Source organism: Triticum urartu, chromosome 2A (assembly GCF_056163025.1).
Source record: "Triticum urartu cultivar PI428250 chromosome 2A, HENAU_Tu73, whole genome shotgun sequence".
Lineage (NCBI taxonomy): Eukaryota > Viridiplantae > Streptophyta > Magnoliopsida > Poales > Poaceae > Triticum > Triticum urartu.
Window position 1 is genome coordinate 31,511,944 of NC_141874.1, and position 19,417 is coordinate 31,531,360.

General features: G+C 46.6%; 1 protein-coding gene across 3 annotated transcripts; it reads left to right on the forward strand.

Moving 5' to 3' along the window:
• Positions 1-6,195: 6,195 nt before the first annotated feature.
• On the forward strand, positions 6,196-15,922 carry LOC125535259 (amino acid transporter AVT1C-like). Of its 3 annotated transcripts, XR_015615593.1 has the most exons (13): positions 6,198-6,568; positions 7,367-7,710; positions 9,573-9,787; positions 9,907-9,930; positions 10,155-10,335; positions 10,419-10,641; positions 10,726-10,861; positions 11,072-11,234; positions 11,345-11,388; positions 11,504-11,566; positions 15,216-15,299; positions 15,407-15,464; positions 15,549-15,922. XR_015615593.1 is itself a non-coding variant. In XM_048698310.2 (11 exons), the coding sequence occupies exons 1-11, from the start codon at positions 6,378-6,380 to the stop codon at positions 12,058-12,060; spliced, it is 1,680 nt and encodes a 559-aa protein (XP_048554267.2). In that variant the 5' UTR covers positions 6,196-6,377; the 3' UTR covers positions 12,061-12,263. The 3 variants fall into 3 exon arrangements, 2 of the variants coding, with proteins under 2 accessions (XP_048554267.2, XP_048554269.2); XM_048698310.2 differs by lacking the exons at positions 15,216-15,299; positions 15,407-15,464; positions 15,549-15,922 and adding an exon at positions 11,965-12,263 and having other exon boundaries at positions 6,196-6,568; XM_048698312.2 differs by lacking the exons at positions 15,216-15,299; positions 15,407-15,464; positions 15,549-15,922 and adding an exon at positions 11,889-12,263.
• The last annotated feature ends 3,495 nt before the right edge of the window (positions 15,923-19,417 follow it).

A 19,417-nucleotide genomic window follows, 5' to 3' on the forward strand; every position in this document is an offset into this window, starting at 1 on the left:
GTAGAGTGGACTGTGTGCCATGGCGCTACGGCCCGAAGGGGTAATGCAGGGGTAGCGTGTGTCGGTGCAACGACGGGGAAGACCTTAGGGCGGCGGCATGAACCGCAATGCCGCGATGCTACGGCCCAAGGGGCGACGCCGCAGCAGCGCGCTTCGGTGCAATGGTAGGAAAGACCTTGGGGCGACGACGTAACGGCAGCCCGTTACTCAATCGATGTTGAGATGCGCAAATTCGGGGACAATCTTCACAGGGACCTACGGAGGCGCACACAACCTACAGATCAAGTCGATCGTGCATCATGGATGAAGTGGATGCGGGTGGTCAGATGATTAATCCAAACCTCGGCGAGCGAAGCAACAGGAGCAGCCTTGCGAGCACGCGCGAACATATATGCAGCGGACACACCAAGATCACGAGTTGGACATGAGGCTGATTCATACGCATAATACGCAGGAACAGCCAACATGTGCACGTCAGCCGCAGCCAACGCTTTTATGTACAGAAATATCTGTACCAAATATAAGACATTTTTGGTACAGAGATAGTACAAGGGAAACATAAAATAGACAGAAAGTGACGGTTCTTACTCGCTTTTATGTACATGTATGTTCACATGTTCCTATCAATAAGCAATACATTTACAGCACCATTTACCACCTTATATTATTACTCGGTGTGTTTGTGACATCTATAAATACCATATATGTCTTCTCCTTCTCGTTCTTCATATTGTAGCTGTAACATAACATAGACGTCCAATAGTGATGGAAATGCCTACGAAGTAGCTGTGTGATAAACTCAACATATGAAATTTTTTGGCAATGCAATATATTCTAGATTTTTTTGTGTGTTTATAAAAGTAGTCCTTTTATACAATTTATGTTGAGCATGGGAGGTGTCGGGAGTTTGAAATCCTAGCTCCTAAAGATATCTGGTACATATTGGGCAGCATGGACTCTTGTTGAAACTAGAGGATACTACGCACGATGTTGCGGGAATTGGTTGATGAAAAATTGAGTTGATAACATGAGAATCAAAATTAAAAATACATGTGAATTATTTTAGGTATCTCTCCTATCTAAAAAAAGAAGTAATATTCCTTGTTCCGCTTTCATTTCATCAAGCCCTCCCACATCTTCTTCCCATCTCCCACGCTTGGTTTTTCCTATCCATTTTTCTCTAACCTCCTTGCCATAGAGCCCCTCCCCCCTCCACGCATGATCTCACCCAAACCATCCGTGCAGTTGACACACGCCCACCGTCCGTCGTCTTCTATAGCTACACGATTTCGCCATCCATACAAAGCGCATCACCTCACTGCTCATGGCTGCTTGAAGCCCCGACACTTCCAACCACCGCTGCAGGTCACCATCTTTGTCCCTTCAAAGCGCAGCACCTCCCCCTGATCGCCGCCGATGGGCGATGATGAGGAGGTCGTGTGCAATATCGATATGGGGTTTTTGGGTGGCGAGCACCTAACCATGTCGCCTCGGCCGCGGGTAGATCATGCTCCTTATGCTAGTTAGTCATCTGTCTGTGGACTTTCATTCAGGTTTTCTCTAGTTAACCGGGTAACTCAAATTTCTTATAGACGGCGCGGGTAGATCATGGTTGCACCGAACAGTGTGACGAAGATCATGCATGGACGATGGTGTTCCGTGCGTAGGGAGACGGCGCGGTTAGCATACCATGTAGACATCAACGCACGGGGACGGCGGAGTGGACTACGTGCCATGGCGCTATGGCCCGAAGGGGTAATGCAGGGGTAGCGTGTGTCGGTGCAACGACGGGGAAGACCTTAGGACGGTGGCATGAACCGCAATGCCGCGATGCTACGGCCCAAGGGGCGACGCCGCAGCAGCGCGCTTCGGTGCAATGGCAGGAAAGACCTTGGGGCGATGATGTAACGGCAGCCCGTTACTCAATCGATTTTGAGATGCGCAAATTCGGGGACAATCTTCATAGGGACCTACGGAGGCGCACACAACCTACAGATCAAGTCTATCGTGCAGCATGGATGAAGTGGATGCGGGTGGTCAGATGATGAATCCAACCTCGCGCGAGCGAAGCAACAGGAGCAGCCTTGCGAGCACGCGCGAACATATATGCAGCGGACACATCAAGATCACGAGTTGGACATGAGGCTGATTCATATGCATAATACGCAGGAACAGGCTGACATGTGCACGTCAGCCGCAGCCAACGCTGCCGCGTGACGCTGGAGCAGAGATGCACACAGCGCGGCGGCCAGCGCAACGCAAGCCGTGCAAGTCAGGGCGCGAGACGTGCCATCTTGCATGAAGTGGATGGAGGCGGTTGATGGAGGAGTCCTGATCAGATTAGGTGACGACAGTCGGCGCAGAATAATGTGCGGATGACGGCCGTTCTGGGCCGGCGCCTGTCGCGCGAGGTCGCCTAGTCAAAGAAGAGGCCGGTGCAGTCGATGCCGAAGTCGAAGTAGTGGAGCGCGAGGGTCGCCGAGGGGCGGGCGACGTAAACCGATCTTAGATCATAAAACAAACAAAAAAGACACCGATCCAAAAACGATCGACGAGAGACAAAAATCGGATCAATGGATCGGGGAAAACGACTCTGAATAGCCGATCAACGCGATCGGCGGACGAATCGTAGCTAGAGGATGCTTAGCCCCCGATAGAGATCATGAAGGTCGACGTCTCGAGGGCTACGTGGCGCTAAAATGATGATAAAGCTAGGTCTATAAACTTGTGGCCGATACCATGTAAAAGGATTAGGGAGGAGAGAATTAGCGTAATCGTGAACTTGCCTCAGCCGCGACAGATGATGCTCCTTATGCTAGTTAGCCAATCTGTTGTCGTGTGGCCTCTAATTCAGTTTTTCTCTTGTTAACCAGATGACTCGGTTTTCTTATACAAGCATAACCACACATTTATGTGTGCCTATCAACTTCAGAATTGCAATTATCATCAGTTATGGTTTAGTTACTTTGCTATAGATAAAGATGCGGGAGATGGTTCGATGAATAGCGATAGTCTATCTATTGAACTTGAACAGTGCATTTATACGCAGTGGGCTAGTGGCTTTGTATACTGCTTCCTTACCAAATATAAGACATTTTTAGAGTAGTTTAACCTACAGAAATATATGTACCAAATATAAGACATTTTTGGTACAGAGATAGTACAAGGGAAACATAAAATAGACAGAAAGTGACGGTTCTTACTCGCTTTTATGTACATGTATGTTCACATGTTTCTATCAATAAACAATACATTTACAACACCATTTACCACCTTATATTATTACTCGGTGTGTTTGTGACATCTATAAATACCATATGTGTCTTCTCCTTCTCGTTCTTCATATTGTAGCTGTAACATAACATAGACGTCCAATAGTGATGGAAATGCCTATGAAGTAGCTGTGTGATAAGCTCAACATATGAAATTTTTTGGCAATGCAATATATTCTAGATTTTTTTGTGTGTTTAGAAAAGTAGTCCTTTTATACAATTTATGTTGAGCATGGGAGGTGTCGGGAGTTTGAAATCCTAGCTCCTAAAGATATCTGGTACATATTGGGTGGCATAGACTCTTGTTGAAACTAGAGGATACTACGCACGATGTTGCGGGAATTGGTTGATAAAACATTGAGTTGATAACATGAGAATCAAAATTAAAAATACATGTGAATTATTTTAGGTATCTCTCCTATCTAAAAAAAGAAGTAAGATTCCTTGTTCCGCTTTCATTTCATCAAGCCCTCCCACATCTTCTTCCCATCTCCCACGCTTGGTTTTTCCTATCCATTTTTCCCTAACCTCCTTGCCATAGAGCCCCTCCCCCCTCCACGCATGATCTCACCCAAACCATCTGTGCAGTTGACACACGCCCACCGTTCGTCGTCTTCTATAGCTACACGATGTCGCCATCCATACAAAGCGCATCACCTCACTGCTTATGGCTGCCTCAAGCCCCGACACTTCCAACCACCACTGCAGGTCACCATCTTTGTCCCTTCAAAGCGCAGCACCTCCCCCTGATCGCTGCCGATGGGTGATGACGAGGAGGTCGTGTGCAATATCGATATGGGGTTTTTGGGTGGCGAGCACCTAACCATGTCGCCTCGGCCGCGGGTAGATCATGCTCCTTATGCTAGTTAGTCATCTGCCTGTGGGCTTTCATTCAGTTTTTCTCTAGTTAACCGGGTAACTCAAGTTTCTTATACTGCAAAGGCAAATCTCCCTCCTTGCTTCGTCGGTTAGGCAAAAAATATTGGCGATTCAAGTGATTTTGTCGGTCCAAAATAATTCGGAGGAAAAGGTAAGCCAAGCCAATAATGTATACAATTTTCCCCTATTTCCTTCTAACCACAATGTCTATCCAACTTCCACGGCTAATAATTTCTCACTCTCAAAGCGAATAGAAAAATCCTTCCAGCATTACTTGAAAACGCAACATTAAGCTCAACAAATGCAAATTTTACCAATAAACAAATTAGCATCGCTATAAAATGTGACATTATATTGGTCTAGTACTCCATCCACGACCCTAGCTACTACCTCAACATGGACTGAAAAACAAAACAGTGGGAACCATACGAGGGTGTGGGGAGAAGCAGCTAGGCGGTATGCAATGCATGCATGCGTATATGGTTGGATCGTGCCCACTGTTTTACATCCATGCATGCATGCCTAATCAAGGGGCACGACAGAGGCATGTGGGGTTAGTGCTGGTGTGTTAATCAAGTCCTAAAAAAATGCGCACACACACACAAAAAAAAATGGGACAACGAGGCATGCATGTGATGGTGTTATACAATTAGCGACGTATCACGTGAAGCCATGTGGACAGGCAGTTTCGTCCCGGCCGGCTGCAGATCTGCAGTGCAGATGCTTCTCGGTCTCTCAGGTGCGTTGCTAGCTGAGCTGACTCATGCGTGGAAGATATCTAGCTAGGGGCCAGTTCTTTTAGGCGATTCTCCCATAATCGTCCTCCTCCCTATCTTATTTTAGGAGTATTTTTTTTATAATCGTAGCTAATTAGACCTTAACTAGATAGGATTGTAAAAAATATATATAGTGACAATTCTGGGAGAAGCTAATGAGGGGGGCGATTTTTGAAGAATCATCCAAAAGAACTGGCCCTAGGTGAGCTGCCGGCCGGTAGTGGTATTGGAGTTTGTCTGCATGGATGGGTTAAGTTTGCCAGACGATGCTCCAGTAGATGCACATAAGTTGGGCATAATCTGCAGAGATCGATACTAGTATATGATTATACTTCCTCCGTTTCATATTACTCGTCGCTGATTTAGTACAGTATTAACTAGGCAGCTAGCCGTCTGAGGCAGTAAATATGCTTGGATCCATTGAACATGGCTGTAAGTATATGCACTATCGGCCGATCGACCTATGGCATCACCATCCTAATTATCCAGATGCAAATTCTTCTTCTTTTTGTGGCCAAGAGAACCTGGATATAGCTAGATGGATACCTGAACGAAGAAGGCTCAAGATCCGACCTTTCCCCTACCCCGTGGTTCATATATTACGTCCGTCCACCCGTCTCTAGTGACCACTGATCCACCATTGCAATGCCTGGCGCACGACGACCGAACAGTCACCGTACGTGCATACATACTAGGACCTCTCTCTCGTTTGGAACCTGCCTGCAGAATCAAAAGAGAACCCCATCGTAGCCGCAAAGGGCACTTGATTCCTGGCCGGCGTCCTTTCCTTTGATACACGGCTAATCAAACTGTCGACAGAAAATGAACATCTCCACGATTCAATCTGATCCAGATAAGGGCATCTCCCCCTCAAACCACATGTAACCGTCCGAACCGCGTCGTCCGAACGTGTTTTGCCATTCAACAACGTAGGTCTGTATCCATCTACAGGCCAGTCCGAACATGCTTTTTCCCGTAAACCAAAAACAAAATAGGAGGCTTTACGGATGTCTGTACCGCTGTCACGTCTGCTACCCTAACCCACCAAAAACCCCTCCCGTGCCCGTCCGATTTCCCGCCCGAAGCCAGCTGCCCACCAAAAACCCCCGTCCAGCGGCCGTTCAGTGTGAGCGAGCGGCGAGGAACGTGCCGAAAATATATACTACTCCTTCCGATCTAAATACTCCTATGTATTACTTCCTCCGATCCATGTTAGTTAGCGCTTGGTTAGTAGTACAGCTTTTCGTTTAATCCGTGTGGCCGCCACCACGGAATCCCCCAAGAGCAGAGCAGTCACATTGCCGTCGTGTATAAACACCCACGCCCCCCTCTCCCTCCTTCATTCTTCTCCTCACACTTTACTATCTCCCTCTTCCTCTCGGCTCGCTCGTTCCCTCTTTGTATTGCTCGGCCCATCGGCCATTGCCGCTAAGCAAACTTGAGGGCAGCGATGAGGAACTCGGTGTCCGACCAGAGCTTCGTCATGGAGAGCGACGACGAGGAGCACCGGCTGGGCGGCAGCGAGGAGGAGGAGGAGGAGTCGGACGGGTCGTCGTCGTGCGGGAGCCCGCGGGTGGTCGAGGCCGCCGGCGGTGGCCACCCCAGCTCCTACGCCAGCCAGCAATGGCCGCAGAGCTACAGGTGCGTACGCGGCGGTTGCTCGCGGCAGGATGCAGGCCACAAGCTGCATCATGCAGAGCTGCTTCTCATTTTACACCTGCTGATAACATTTCCTTGTCAATCACTAGTGCTATTTTTGCATGCATCTCAAACATTCCTGACCATGTATAAAATATGTAGTACCAATCAGCATTATGCTAACATTTTATGTTTAGCAGTTTTTACGTACTGTACTGTTGCGGCGAACATATGAATTTGACACATCAAAATAACGAGATGTTTGAAATCTTAGCCTTTTTTGAGCAAATTGAAATGTTATTAGCCTTAATTAGGATTCCGAACACAACTCTATGCACGCCCACGAGCAGACGAACCTGCGGATGGCGTGTGCGAGTGTAGGGGGAGGGAGACATTGACTTGTGGGCCACGTTTTGTTCCTCTACCAGATGTCTCTGTGCACATGGGTCCATGGTTGATAGGTCTGCTGACGTGGCAATTTCAGTTGGTCTCATCATCTGACTACTTGTAGAGAAGATCAAAATGGGTTCAAACCGGAACCAAGAGATAATCTAGCAAGAGATCAGAACGAAGAGATAATACTAGCATTTTTGTTTGTTTCTTTTTATAAGAACTGATCGAGTTAACTCAGATTTTTCATATCGATTCATCTGCTCTGCATAAAATTTACTAAGAGTACTTAGTTCTCGATCTCACTGCACAATCTCCGTGCATGATTCCAACTGAAACCATGCATGGAGATGTTCTGCGGCATTCAGTTGCAACAGTTGTGATCTCCTTTGATTTGATTTTTTGTTGCAGGCAGTCGATGGACATATATAGCAGCGTGCAGTCGCCGAGTCTGAGCGGGTTCCTAGGCACGCCCACTCTCAGCAGGCTCTCCAGCTCCTTCCTCGCCACCTCCTTCCGCGGGAAGCCGCCGCCGGAGATCCTCAAGCCGCTCCTGCCCACCGCCGTCCCTTCCACTGACAGTGATGACGATCATGTCGTCGATGCCCGGAAGAGCTCCCACCAGTACCTGCCGCCGTCGAGGAAGGCGTCGTCCCTGTTCAAGATCCCCGAGGACCAGAAGCCTGCTGGTGGTGGGGGTGGCCATGAGGTGGGGCCCTACCGTCAGTGCTCCTACACCCAGGGTGTCATGAATGGTACGCACCTATGTTCTTTTACACACACAAAAAAGACCTCACACAAGAGAAGGCACATTGTGAGATTTAGAGTTGCAGAGAAATGCAGGTTGCAAATTAATGAAACGGTTCTACGTGGTCTTTCATGACGTGTAACTAGTCAGTTTCAGTTTGATAGAAATCAAAGTATCCTTTTTTTCGTGAATGTGAGGGGGAAATATACTCGCAAGAAAAATACAAATGTATATATATATGTCGATTATAAAATGGTTTGGAATTTAGTTTGGGAGAGCCAGTAATAAAAATAAATAAAAATTTGTCACTGACTCACCAATGAAAATACATCAAAAAGAAAATACTCCCTCCGTTCCTAAATATTTGTCTTTCTAGACATTTCAACACATGACTACATACGAAGCAAAATAAATGAACCTACACTCTAAAATATGTCTACATACATCCGTATGTGGTAGTCATTTGAAATGTTTAGAAAGACAAATATTTAAGAACGGAGGGAGTATGCCCCTTAGTCTTTCGGATCGGAAGATTCATTGGTTTCATCCAAAGGCTTCTGTCTCGTCTTCCTCAAATTGTTGATCGAGGATCAAAGACATTGCTAAAGCAGACGCCTACCGAACGGGAGTTCTTGTACCTGCTAGAACGGCATCTGCTCGAACTTTTGTTTGAACACCAGATGGTCATGCTAACATGGAAGGATACAGTAGATAAGTCAACTTAAGGGATCCCATCTGCAACCTAGGATGCTCACATTGGATAACATGCGTGCCATGACAAAAAGATGCCATGCTTGCTGAACCTGGACGCACACCCCCACATGCTGACACCCAGGTGCAATGTTCAGATTCTGTCCAAGAACGAGTTTCCACAGCTGTAGTGTTAATATAACACCTAGAATTGCCGATTAGCCCATCGGATTCTGGTCAATTCCCTGTGATGTAGACGTGCACCACATGGCTGATGGGCCAGGACAGCAGTGTCATGTGAGCCGGGAACATGGTCATGATCAATAAAATGATTAACTGGACCATGATTGCAGCCCAGGCATGCTGATTGAGATCTGTCAGGAGAAAGAGGAACCTTGTCCTAATCAAAGCATGCAATTTACTAATGACATTCTTAAAACCATTATTTCCCTGCATCTATCTGGTCATGTGGTCACTGTCAGTGTCATGTGAGCTAAGAACATGGTCATGATCAATAAATGATTAATTAGACTATGATTGCAGTGCAGGCATGTCGATTAAGATCTGTCAGGAGAAAGAGGAACCTTGTCCTAATCAAAGCATGCAATTTACTAATCCGTTCATGTGGATATCGAACTCTCACTGTCAGTGACAGTGTCAGTGTCAAGACCATTATTTCACAAGACGTCTCTGTCTGCCATTTGTTTGGGACTTGTTTCTTTCCATTAGCGCATGGTATCAGTGCCATTTTTGTGAGTAAGACAGCTACTGCCTTCGATTAGCAACTAAAACTGGATGGCACAAAATATATGTTAATACTCCGACTTGTAAGTTGGAATCAAAACCAAGACGATTCTGTCACCCACTCTTGTCTGAACTTCTAACAAAAAAAGTTTGTCACTGAACATTTTATATGTCTGGTATTAGCTGATTTAAAGCTTAATTGTTTTTCAAGTTGAAAGTTTCACCTGTAACCTGTAAGTAGTTGGAACATTAGAATTACGAAGTTTGGAATCTGAAATTTTCGATTTTATGAATATTCCAACTGAAATTGTTTCAAATTCGAAGTCAAAGCTAAGTCTTGTTTTCATCACTACATAATTTGTACACCAAGCTTACTGTTTTCATCCTGCACCGTTTAGAACTTCTGGATCTCAAATCATTGTGTGTCACTTGCAGGAGTGAATGTCTTGTGTGGCGTGGGGATCCTGTCAACACCTTATGCCGTCAGGCAGGGTGGCTGGCTTGGGCTGGTGATACTGGCCGTGCTCGCCGTGCTGGCGTGGTACACCGGCGTGCTACTCCGGCGCTGCCTCGACAGCAAGGAAGGCCTCGAGACCTACCCGGACATCGGCCACGCCGCATTCGGCACGCCTGGTCGCATTGTCATCTCGGTATAACTTCTGCCAAAATCTGATGACCAGCTCACTTTTATTTTGATTTCAGTATAACAGAGTACAGTAGAGGATGGTCTTGTGCTAACTCTTGACTCCTTTGTTTTTGCCACCTGCAGATAATATTGTACATGGAACTGTATGTAAGTACTTCTCATGAAACATTGACTTGCTTGTTTAGAAATATTATTACTTTGACAGAGTACGTTACTAGATGCTCTGTTTTTATGGTGAGCATAATACAGTGAAGTGAGTCTAACAGTCTGACAGAGTACATTACTAGATGCTCTGTTCAAAAGGCATGTTTTTTTCTTATACATTATCATTGTTTATAAGCATATCAATGGCTCCTAATTTTTCCCTGCAGGCCTGTTGCATTGAGTATCTGATACTGGAGAGTGACAATCTATCAAAGTTGTTCCCCAATGCACACCTGACTATATGGGGCCTCAGCCTGGATGCCCATGTGTTATTCGCAATCCTTACGACGCTTGTTGTCATGCCGACAACTTGGCTTCGTGACCTCAGTTGTCTGAGCTTCATATCAGGTATCAATTCATTCACCTGCAGCTCATGTGTTTCATCATCTGACCAAATATGTGATATCATCTACTGATTCCTAATTTTGTAGCTGGAGGAGTCGTCGCGTCGATTGTCATCGTTGCCTGCCTCTTTTGGGCAGGGCTTGTTGATCATGTTGGTGTCAACAAGAGCGAAGGGACGGCACTGAACCTCCCTGGGATCCCCATTGCCATTGGCTTGTATGGGTACTGCTACTCAGGGCATGGGGTGTTCCCAAACATCTACTCTTCCCTGAAGAAGAGCAACCAATTCAACGCTGTTCTTTTCACATGGTAAACACACCAAAACCACTGTATGTAAACAACAACATTGTTTGAGCAATCCGTGATCTCAGGAGGGGTTTTGTTTGTTATCAGTATCGCGCTATCTACTGTTTTGTTCGCCGGTGCCGCGGTCATGGGGTACATAATGTTTGGCGAAACCACGGAGTCTCAGTTCACACTGAACATGCCCCCAAATCTTATGTCTTCCAAGATTGCAGTCTGGACTACGGTATATTTTCTTGACTACTACATTAATAAATTATAAGTTCATATGGTTCATTTCTTGATAGTGTACAATCTTGTTCTGTTATGAAATGGCTCTTTGCTTCAGTGTAATGTGAGGTTTCTTTCTCCTCTAGCATGATTTACAGAACATATTAAATACACAGGGTTCCTTTTTGTGAGACAAAAAGCACATCATGCTGACAGTATCTTTCAGGTGACAAATCCAATAACCAAATATGCACTTACCATGACTCCTCTTGCCCTGAGTTTGGAAGAGCTGCTACCTTCGAATAGACAGACGTACGGGAACATAATTATGCTCAGATCAGCACTAGTGTTGTCCTCCCTTGTTGTTGCTCTATCTGTTCCATTTTTTGGTAAATACTTTCATCACTAGTAATCATTTCAATAAAAAATGTTTTTTGAGTTAAACCTTGCTGGATTTTCCTAATTTTCTGATTTAATTGATTTTACCGCGCCTTTATAGGACTTGTGATGTCCCTAGTTGGGTCTCTTCTCACCATGTTTGTGGTAAGTTCTTCTTCTGAATTTTAGTGTCGTCTGTTTGTTGTTGGTCTTGACATAGCTAACTGCGGCAGTGCCATTTGTTTGTTGATTATTGTGGATAACACATGACACTTTTTAGGCGTATATTCTACCTTGTGCATGCTTTTTGGCCATCCTAAGGAGTACAGTGACTTGGGATCAGGTAAAAATTTGTTCCTTAGATTGAACACTTATCAGAAGTCCTCTTAAATATATTATTAGACCATAACATTATTAAACATGATTTCTGATGAAAAGGAGAAGTGGTACGTGTATGGGAGAATTGAGGATTGAAATACATTTATAATGCATAGTTGGTTCATAAATTTTCAACTTTGGTCAATTAAGCATTTCTTTTGTATCACAGTATTTTATATATTTTATTCACTAAAATAAGCACTGAATCTCTCACCAGGAACACATTAGCCTCCATTCTCTACAAATTCAAAAGTTTCACAAAATTATATAATTGTGTTCTTGATCAGGCATATTAGCAGAATGGACTCAAAGCTCAAATATCTGAAGACACCATTTAATTAAAAAATCATTATTTCTTTGCAGATAGTACTATGTGTGTTCATCATCGTCGTCGGTCTCTGTTGTGCGGGTGTTGGCACATACTCCTCCCTTTCTAAGATCATCCAAAATTATCAGTAAATCTTTGTGAAGCACGGTGATTTGTATGTACCATGTTTACTTGTTTACTAGTGCTCTTTTTGCAAGACTTTAACAAAAACATGTCTTGATAGATAGGATGTACCATGAAAAGACAATCAGTTTGAGGTTGCTCTCCTGGCCGGAGTACCCTGAAAGTGACTTCCACCTCCTTCCTCTTAGTGCATCAATTTTTGTTAGTAATGATGAGGTTTGCATCTTCAATTGTGATCCTCATTTTCCCGTCTCTTTAATTTGTGGCCTTCAATGCAACATTCAGTGATTGTGAGGTTGACATACGCAATTGTGATCATGCCTACCAGATTTACGAAAAAGGGTTTCCCCCCGCTTTATATTATAAAGCACCACCGATTACAACCGCGAGCCGATACAAACACACACCACACACCCAAGGCTAGATACAAGGGTGCCGGGCACCAACCCACCACTCCAACGACTACAAAGCACCAAAAAGATGAACAAAGAAGCGTCGCTTAGAGCCGACGGAGATCACCATGAGCAATCCACCGAGGAGAAATGAGACGGCCAACGGCGGAGTGAGGACTCCAAAACGATGCCTCCAACAAGGGAACGACCAAAGCCGCCACCGTCCGATCCGGCGGATCAAGTTTTCACCCGGAGTAACCTGAAGGGAGAGGGAGCACCGCGACGGAGCCTGCAGGGAGGGTACGACGTCCACGGATGCCGCCACCGTCGGCCAGTACAGAGACTAGACAAGTGATGTACCCCGGTGTACCAATCCCTCCAACACAACCTCACTCCGCCAACCACCCGCATCCATGCCACCCGAGCAGCCATGTCTGCCCGCCTGCACCCGAGCCGCACAATCCGCCCAAGATCAACATGCCTCCCACCGCCAGGGCCGCCGCCCTGCATCCAGACCGTCCTGGAATCATCAAAGGAGCAAGCTTTGGCCAGTGCAAACCCCAACCATCGCCGAAAACTGCAACGACCGTCCCGCCTCAGAACACCGAGTCAGCAACCAACAAGCACCAGGTTGGGGAAGTGGGAAGGAAGGAGCGGCCCACGGCCCCGACCGGCGATGGGCGGCTCGACCTCGTCGAAGCCCCCATCCTACCGGCATTCCCACCCGAAGCACTCTGCTTCGCCCCACCACGGCGATTGGCACCAACTAGCGAGAGGCCACTGACGGCGCGCGTCCGTCGAAGAAGGGGAGAGAACCGCCGCCACCGCATCCAAGGAAGAGCCACAAACATCCTGCCCGCGCCACACGCCGCATGCCTAAGCCGGGAAGGAGACCCGGCCGGACCCCAGGACGCACACGCCCCGCCACCGCCACAACCATGCCACCAGCACTGCCACCCTTAAGCACGGCAACGCCGGCCGCCCGCGGCTCCTGCTGACCCCAGCCCTCGCCGCTGGAAGGAACCCCAGCGCCAGATCCCACGGGATCCAACCAGGGCCATCCCGCGCGATCCGCCCGACGCAGCCACCCCATGGATGAGCAGCTCCACCACGCGAGGGGCCGGCCCAGCCAAGCCGGCAGCCACCCCCAGCCCGCGCAGCCGTAGTCCTCGTCGCCGGCCACCGGATCTGACAAAGCAGCCACTGCTGCCCCGCCGCCCCCAAGCCAGCACGCCCCGCCACCAGCTCCACGCAGTCGCCGCCGCGTCGTCGACCCGCTACACCCGTCGCACAGCAGCCCGGGGCGCCGCCACGCCGCCCTGCGCCAGCGCCGCGCACCTCGCCTGACCCATGTGTCTCGCGCCACAGGGCCCCAGGGGAGGTGGGAGAGGAACCCCGCCGCCACCGACGCCAGTCGGGCTTCGCCCGGTGGCAACCTCCGGCGGCGGGAAGGGGGAGAGGCGGGGAGGGGGAGAGGCGGGGAGGGGGAGCTGGCGGGCGGCGGCTAGGTTTTCGCCCTGCCGCCCGCGAGAGCGGCTCGGGCGAGCAGAGCATGAGCTTCTCTAAGGAGTCCTACCAGATTTACTACATATCCATTTTTCTAGCTTGCATGTTTTTTCAGGAAGGTACTAGGTAACTTCTTGTATTAAACGATGCAATATACATATGTGTTTCTTCTTATTATGCATAAATTTTTTTATCAAAGGCCAATAAAATCTCACCCATCAAGCCTTTGATAACACAAGCAAACCTCACCCTTCCCCTTTTCATTTCCAAAACAATGCACTTGTGACAACCCCTAGTGCACCTGAAGGAAATATGCCCTAGAGGCAATAATAAAGTTATTATTTATTTCCTTATATCATGATAAATGTTTATTATTCATGCTAGAATTGTATTAATCGGAAACATAATACATGTGTGAATACATAGACAAACAAAGTGTCACTAGTATGCCTCTACTTGACTAGCTCGTTAATCGAAGATGGTTATGTTTCCTAACCATGAACAAAAGAGTTGTTATTTGATTAACGGGATCACATCATTAGAAGAATGATGTGATTGACATGACCCATTCCATTAGCTTAGCACCCGATCGTTTAGTATGTTGCTATTGCTTTATTCATGACTTATACATGTTCCTATGACTATGAGATTATGCAACTCCCATTTGCCGGAGGAACACTTTCACTAGTAGAAAAAGGGTCAATCGTGAAGCACATTAGTGCCGGTTTGTATTTGAGCCGGCACTAATGTATACATTAGTGCCGGTTCCAACGGCTAGCCGGGCCGCTTTCATTAGTACCGGTTCGTGGCGAACCTTTAGCACCGGTTCGTGCCACGAACCGGTACTAATGAGAGTGGTGGCACGATGTTGTCAGACAGGCGCCCCTCCAGCCCCTTTAGTACCGGTTCTTGGCACGAACCGGTACTAAAGGTCGTACTATATAAACCCTTCGTCCACTAGCACTCTGTTCTTCCCCCTTTCCCCTCTCCGGCCCTCTCCTCTGTTCTTCCCTTCTTCCTCTCGAGTTCATCACAAAATTTGCCCAAAATTTGTCAAGATTTGAAGGCCCTCATCCATTCAAATGATCACAAAGGTTAGCAACTTTGTCCTTTCATCTCTCATTGCTAGATTAGCTCTTGCATTGGTTTATATAGTGATTAATTTGTGAGTTTAGTAATTTGGGAGGATATATATATATATATGTGCTAGTATTTGATTTATATGCAATTTGAGGTCAAAAATAACACTTAGTTTGCATATGTAGGTGTGGTTTACTTAGTGCCTTCTAAATCTCCATCGTAGCCACCGTCGATCGCCTGCACCGTCCCGTCGCCGGCACCACCTTGTGGTGAGCCTCTTGTTCATGAAATTTTATATAAAAATTGATGTGTGTGATTTGGATATATAGTTACTCGTATAATTATCTTACCCGTACGTTGTTTGTTATACATATAGTGCCATGGTTTTGATATCCGTCCCCGTCGGCCCTAGTCCTTGTTATGATTCGGATGTGGTATGTATATTCTCTTTTAAACTAGTTGCATTTCGTGTTTATGACAAATTATGCCCATCAAGTTGACATAGAAATTTTTTCTAGGAGGTATCTGAAGCTGAAATTCCAACCGACCCTATTGCCGAGAGGTTAAATTTAGTTGAAAGAGAAAACGAGTACTTGAAAGAAAAAATGAAAAGAATTGAGGGGGAGAAGATGGAATTGGAGTTGCATGTTGCCGATGTCGTCGATGATCACAAGATCAAGATGGAGAAAATGCGCTTGAAGATTAGAAAGATTAGAAAATATGCCATCGATAGTGAGGCTTGGTATCATTATGCTGTTGGATCCATTGTTACCTTAGTTGCGATCTTGATCGTATTTGTTGTTGCATTTAAATGCTTTAGCTAGAGAGTTATTTGTTTGTTGCATTTAAGTGTTGTATGAACTTTATGTATGAACTTGTATTAATTTGGTCTATTCGGTGTTGTGTAATGAAGATGAGCCGGCAATGGATGTACGATGACCGATGCTCTCCCCAGTTCGTTGAGGGCGTGCGTACTTTTCTGCTTGCGGCTGAGGCAAACAAGCGGGCGGATGGTTTTATGCCTTGTCCATGTGCTCGCTGTAAGAATGGTCACAATTACTCTACGTCAAGAACCATTCACGTCCACCTGTTTAAGACCGGTTTCATGCCCCATTATAATGTTTGGACCAATCACGGAGAAAGAGGGGTTATGATGGAAGACAATGAAGAAGAAGAGGACGACGACAGCTATCCTGGCCATGGGTTCCCTGAATACGATGATACAACAATGGGGGAAGAAGCTGAGCCGGTAATGCGGGAAGAAGCTGAGCCGGCAATGCGGGAAGAAGCTGAAGAAGAGGCATCAGATGAGCCCGTTGATGATCTAGGTCGGGCCATTGCCGATGCAAAGAGAAACTGCGCAAGTGATTTGGAGAAGAAGTTGCAGCGCATGTTAGAGGATCATAAAAAATTGTTGTACCCGAATTGCGTAGGTGACAAGAAAAAGCTGGGCACCACACTGGAATTGCTGCAATGGAAGGCAGAGAATGGTGTATCTGACAAGGGATTTGGAAAGTTGCTGGTAATGATAAAGGATATGCTTCCAAAGGACAACGAATTGCCCGAGAGTACGTACGAAGCAAAGAAGGTTGTCTGCCCTCTAGGGTTAGAGGTGCAGAAGATACATGCATGCCCTCATGATTGCATCCTCTACCGCGGTGAGTACGAGGATTTGAACGCTTGCCCAGTATGTGGTGCATTGCGCTATAAGATCTGCCGCGATGACCCTGATGATGTCGAGGGCCGGCGCCCCAGGAAGAAGATTCCTGCCAAGGTGATGTGGTATGCTCCTATAATACCACGGTTGAAACGTTTGTTCCAAAACAAAGAGCATGCCAAGGCGATGCGATGGCACAGAGAAGACCGTAAGAAAGACGGAAAGTTGAGAGTATCCGCTGACGGGTCGCAGTGGAGAAAAATCGAAAGAAAGTACGGGAAGGAGTTTGCAGATGACGCAAGGAGCGTATGGTTTGGTCTAAGCGCAGATGGCATTAATCCTTTTGGGGAGCAGAGCAGCAACCATAGCACCTGGCCTGTGACTCTATGTTTGTATAACCTTCCTCCTTGGTTGTGCATGAAGCGGAAGTTCATTATGATGCCAGTGCTCATCCAAGGCCCTAAGCAACCTGGCAACGACATTGATGTGTACCTAAGGCCATTAGTTGAAGAACTCTTACAACTGTGGAATGGAACAGGTGTACGTGCGTGGGATGAGCACATGGGGGAAGAATTTGACCTAAAGGCGTTGTTGTTTGTGACCATCAATGATTGGCCTGCTCTCAGTAACCTTTCAGGACAGACAAACAAGGGATACCGCGCATGCACGCACTGTTTGGACGATACCGACAGTATATATTTGGCTAATTGTAAGAAGAATGTGTACCTGGGACATCGTCGATTTCTTCCGAGCAGGCATCCCGTAAGAAAGAAAGGCAAGCATTTCAAAGGTGAGGCAGATCACCGGACGAAGCCTCGCCACCGTACTGGTGCTGATGTAGATGATATGGTCAAGGATTTGAAGGTGGTCTTTGGAAAGGGTCCTGGTGGACAACCTGTTCCGAATGACGCTGACGGACGCGCACCCATGTGGAAGAAGAAATCTATATTTTGGGACCTGCCCTATTGGAAAGACCTCGAGGTCCGCTCCGCAATCGACGTGATGCACGTGACAAAGAATCTTTGTGTGACCCTGCTTGGCTTCTTGGGCGTGTATGGGAAGACAAAAGATACACCTGAGGCACGGGAGGACCAGCAACGTATGCACGGAAAAGACGGCATACATCAGGGTCATGCAAGCTACGCTCTTACCAAAGAAGAGAAGGAAATCTTCTTTGAATGCCTGCTCAGTATTAAGGTGCCGTCTGGCTTCTCGTCGAATATAAAGGGAATAATAAACATGGCAGAGAAAAAGTTCCAGAACCTAAAGTCTCATGACTACCACGTGATTATGACGCAACTGCTTCCGGTTGCATTAAGGGGGCTTCTACCGGAAAACGTTCGATTAGCCATTGTGAAGCTATGTGCATTTCTCAATGCAATCTCTTAGAAGGTAATCGATCCAGAAATCATACCAAGGTTACAGAATGATTTGGTGCAATGTCTTGTCAGTTTCGAGTTGGTGTTCCCACCATCCTTCTTCAACATCATGACGCACGTCCTAGTTCACCTATGCGAAGAGATTAATGTTTTGGGTCCTGTATTTCTACACAATATGTTCCCCTTTGAGAGGTTCATGGGAGTCTTAAAGAAATATGTTCATAACCGTGCTAGGCCAGAAGGAAGCATCTCCAAGGGCCGTCAAAATGAGGAGGTCATTGAGTTTTGTATTGACTTTATTCCTGACCTTAAGCCGATTGGTGTTCCTGAATCGCGGCATAAGGGCAGACTGGATGGAAAAGGCACGCTAGGAGGGGAACAAATAATATGCATGGACGGACATTCTCTCACTGAAGCACACTATACAGTTCTACAGAATTCCGCCTTGGTGGCTCCGTATATGGATGAACACAAGAATTTGCTACGCTCCAAACACCCGGAGCGGTCTGATGACTGGATTACACGTGAACAAACCAGGAGTTTCGCCAGCTGGTTGCAAGCACGTACCATGCATGACACCTCTATTGAAGATGACCTGTACTTGCTGTCCCAGTTACCATCTTCGAATATAATGACTTTCAAAGGGTACGAGATAAATGGTAATACATTTTACACGATCGCCCAAGATAAGAAGAGCACCAACCAAAACAGTGGTGTCCGCTTTGATGCAGAAACCAAGACGGGAAAGGAAACATATTATGGTTATATACAGGACATATGGGAACTTGACTATCGACGTGGTTTGAAGGTCCCTTTGTTTCGGTGCAAATGGGTCAATATGACACGAGGCGGGGTAACGGAAGACCCGCAGTACGGAATGACAACAGTGGATCTCAACAATCTTGCGTATGCAGACGAACCATTCGTCCTAGCCAATGATGTGGCACAGGTTTTCTATGTGAAGGACATGTCTACCAAGCCAAGAAAAAGAAAAGATAAGGAAGCGAATGCATCGTACGATGAGTCAAAGCGGCACATAGTTCTTTCTGGGAAGAGAAACATCGTGGGAGTGGATGACAAGACAGACAAGTCAGAAGATTATGAAAAGTTTGATGAAATTGCTCCATTCACAGTGAATATTGACCCGAGCATCCCGTTAAATGATGAAGATTTTCCATGGCTACGACGCAAAGGGACACACGCGAAGAAAAAGTTTCACACCCAAAGATCTGGGATGTGATCGGCTTAACTATCATCACTTTCTTCTGTGTTTCACACCCAGGAGGGAATCTCTGTAATAGTTAGGGTAGCTAGTTATGTGTTTTGGCATTTGAAACGCAAAGAAATTTTA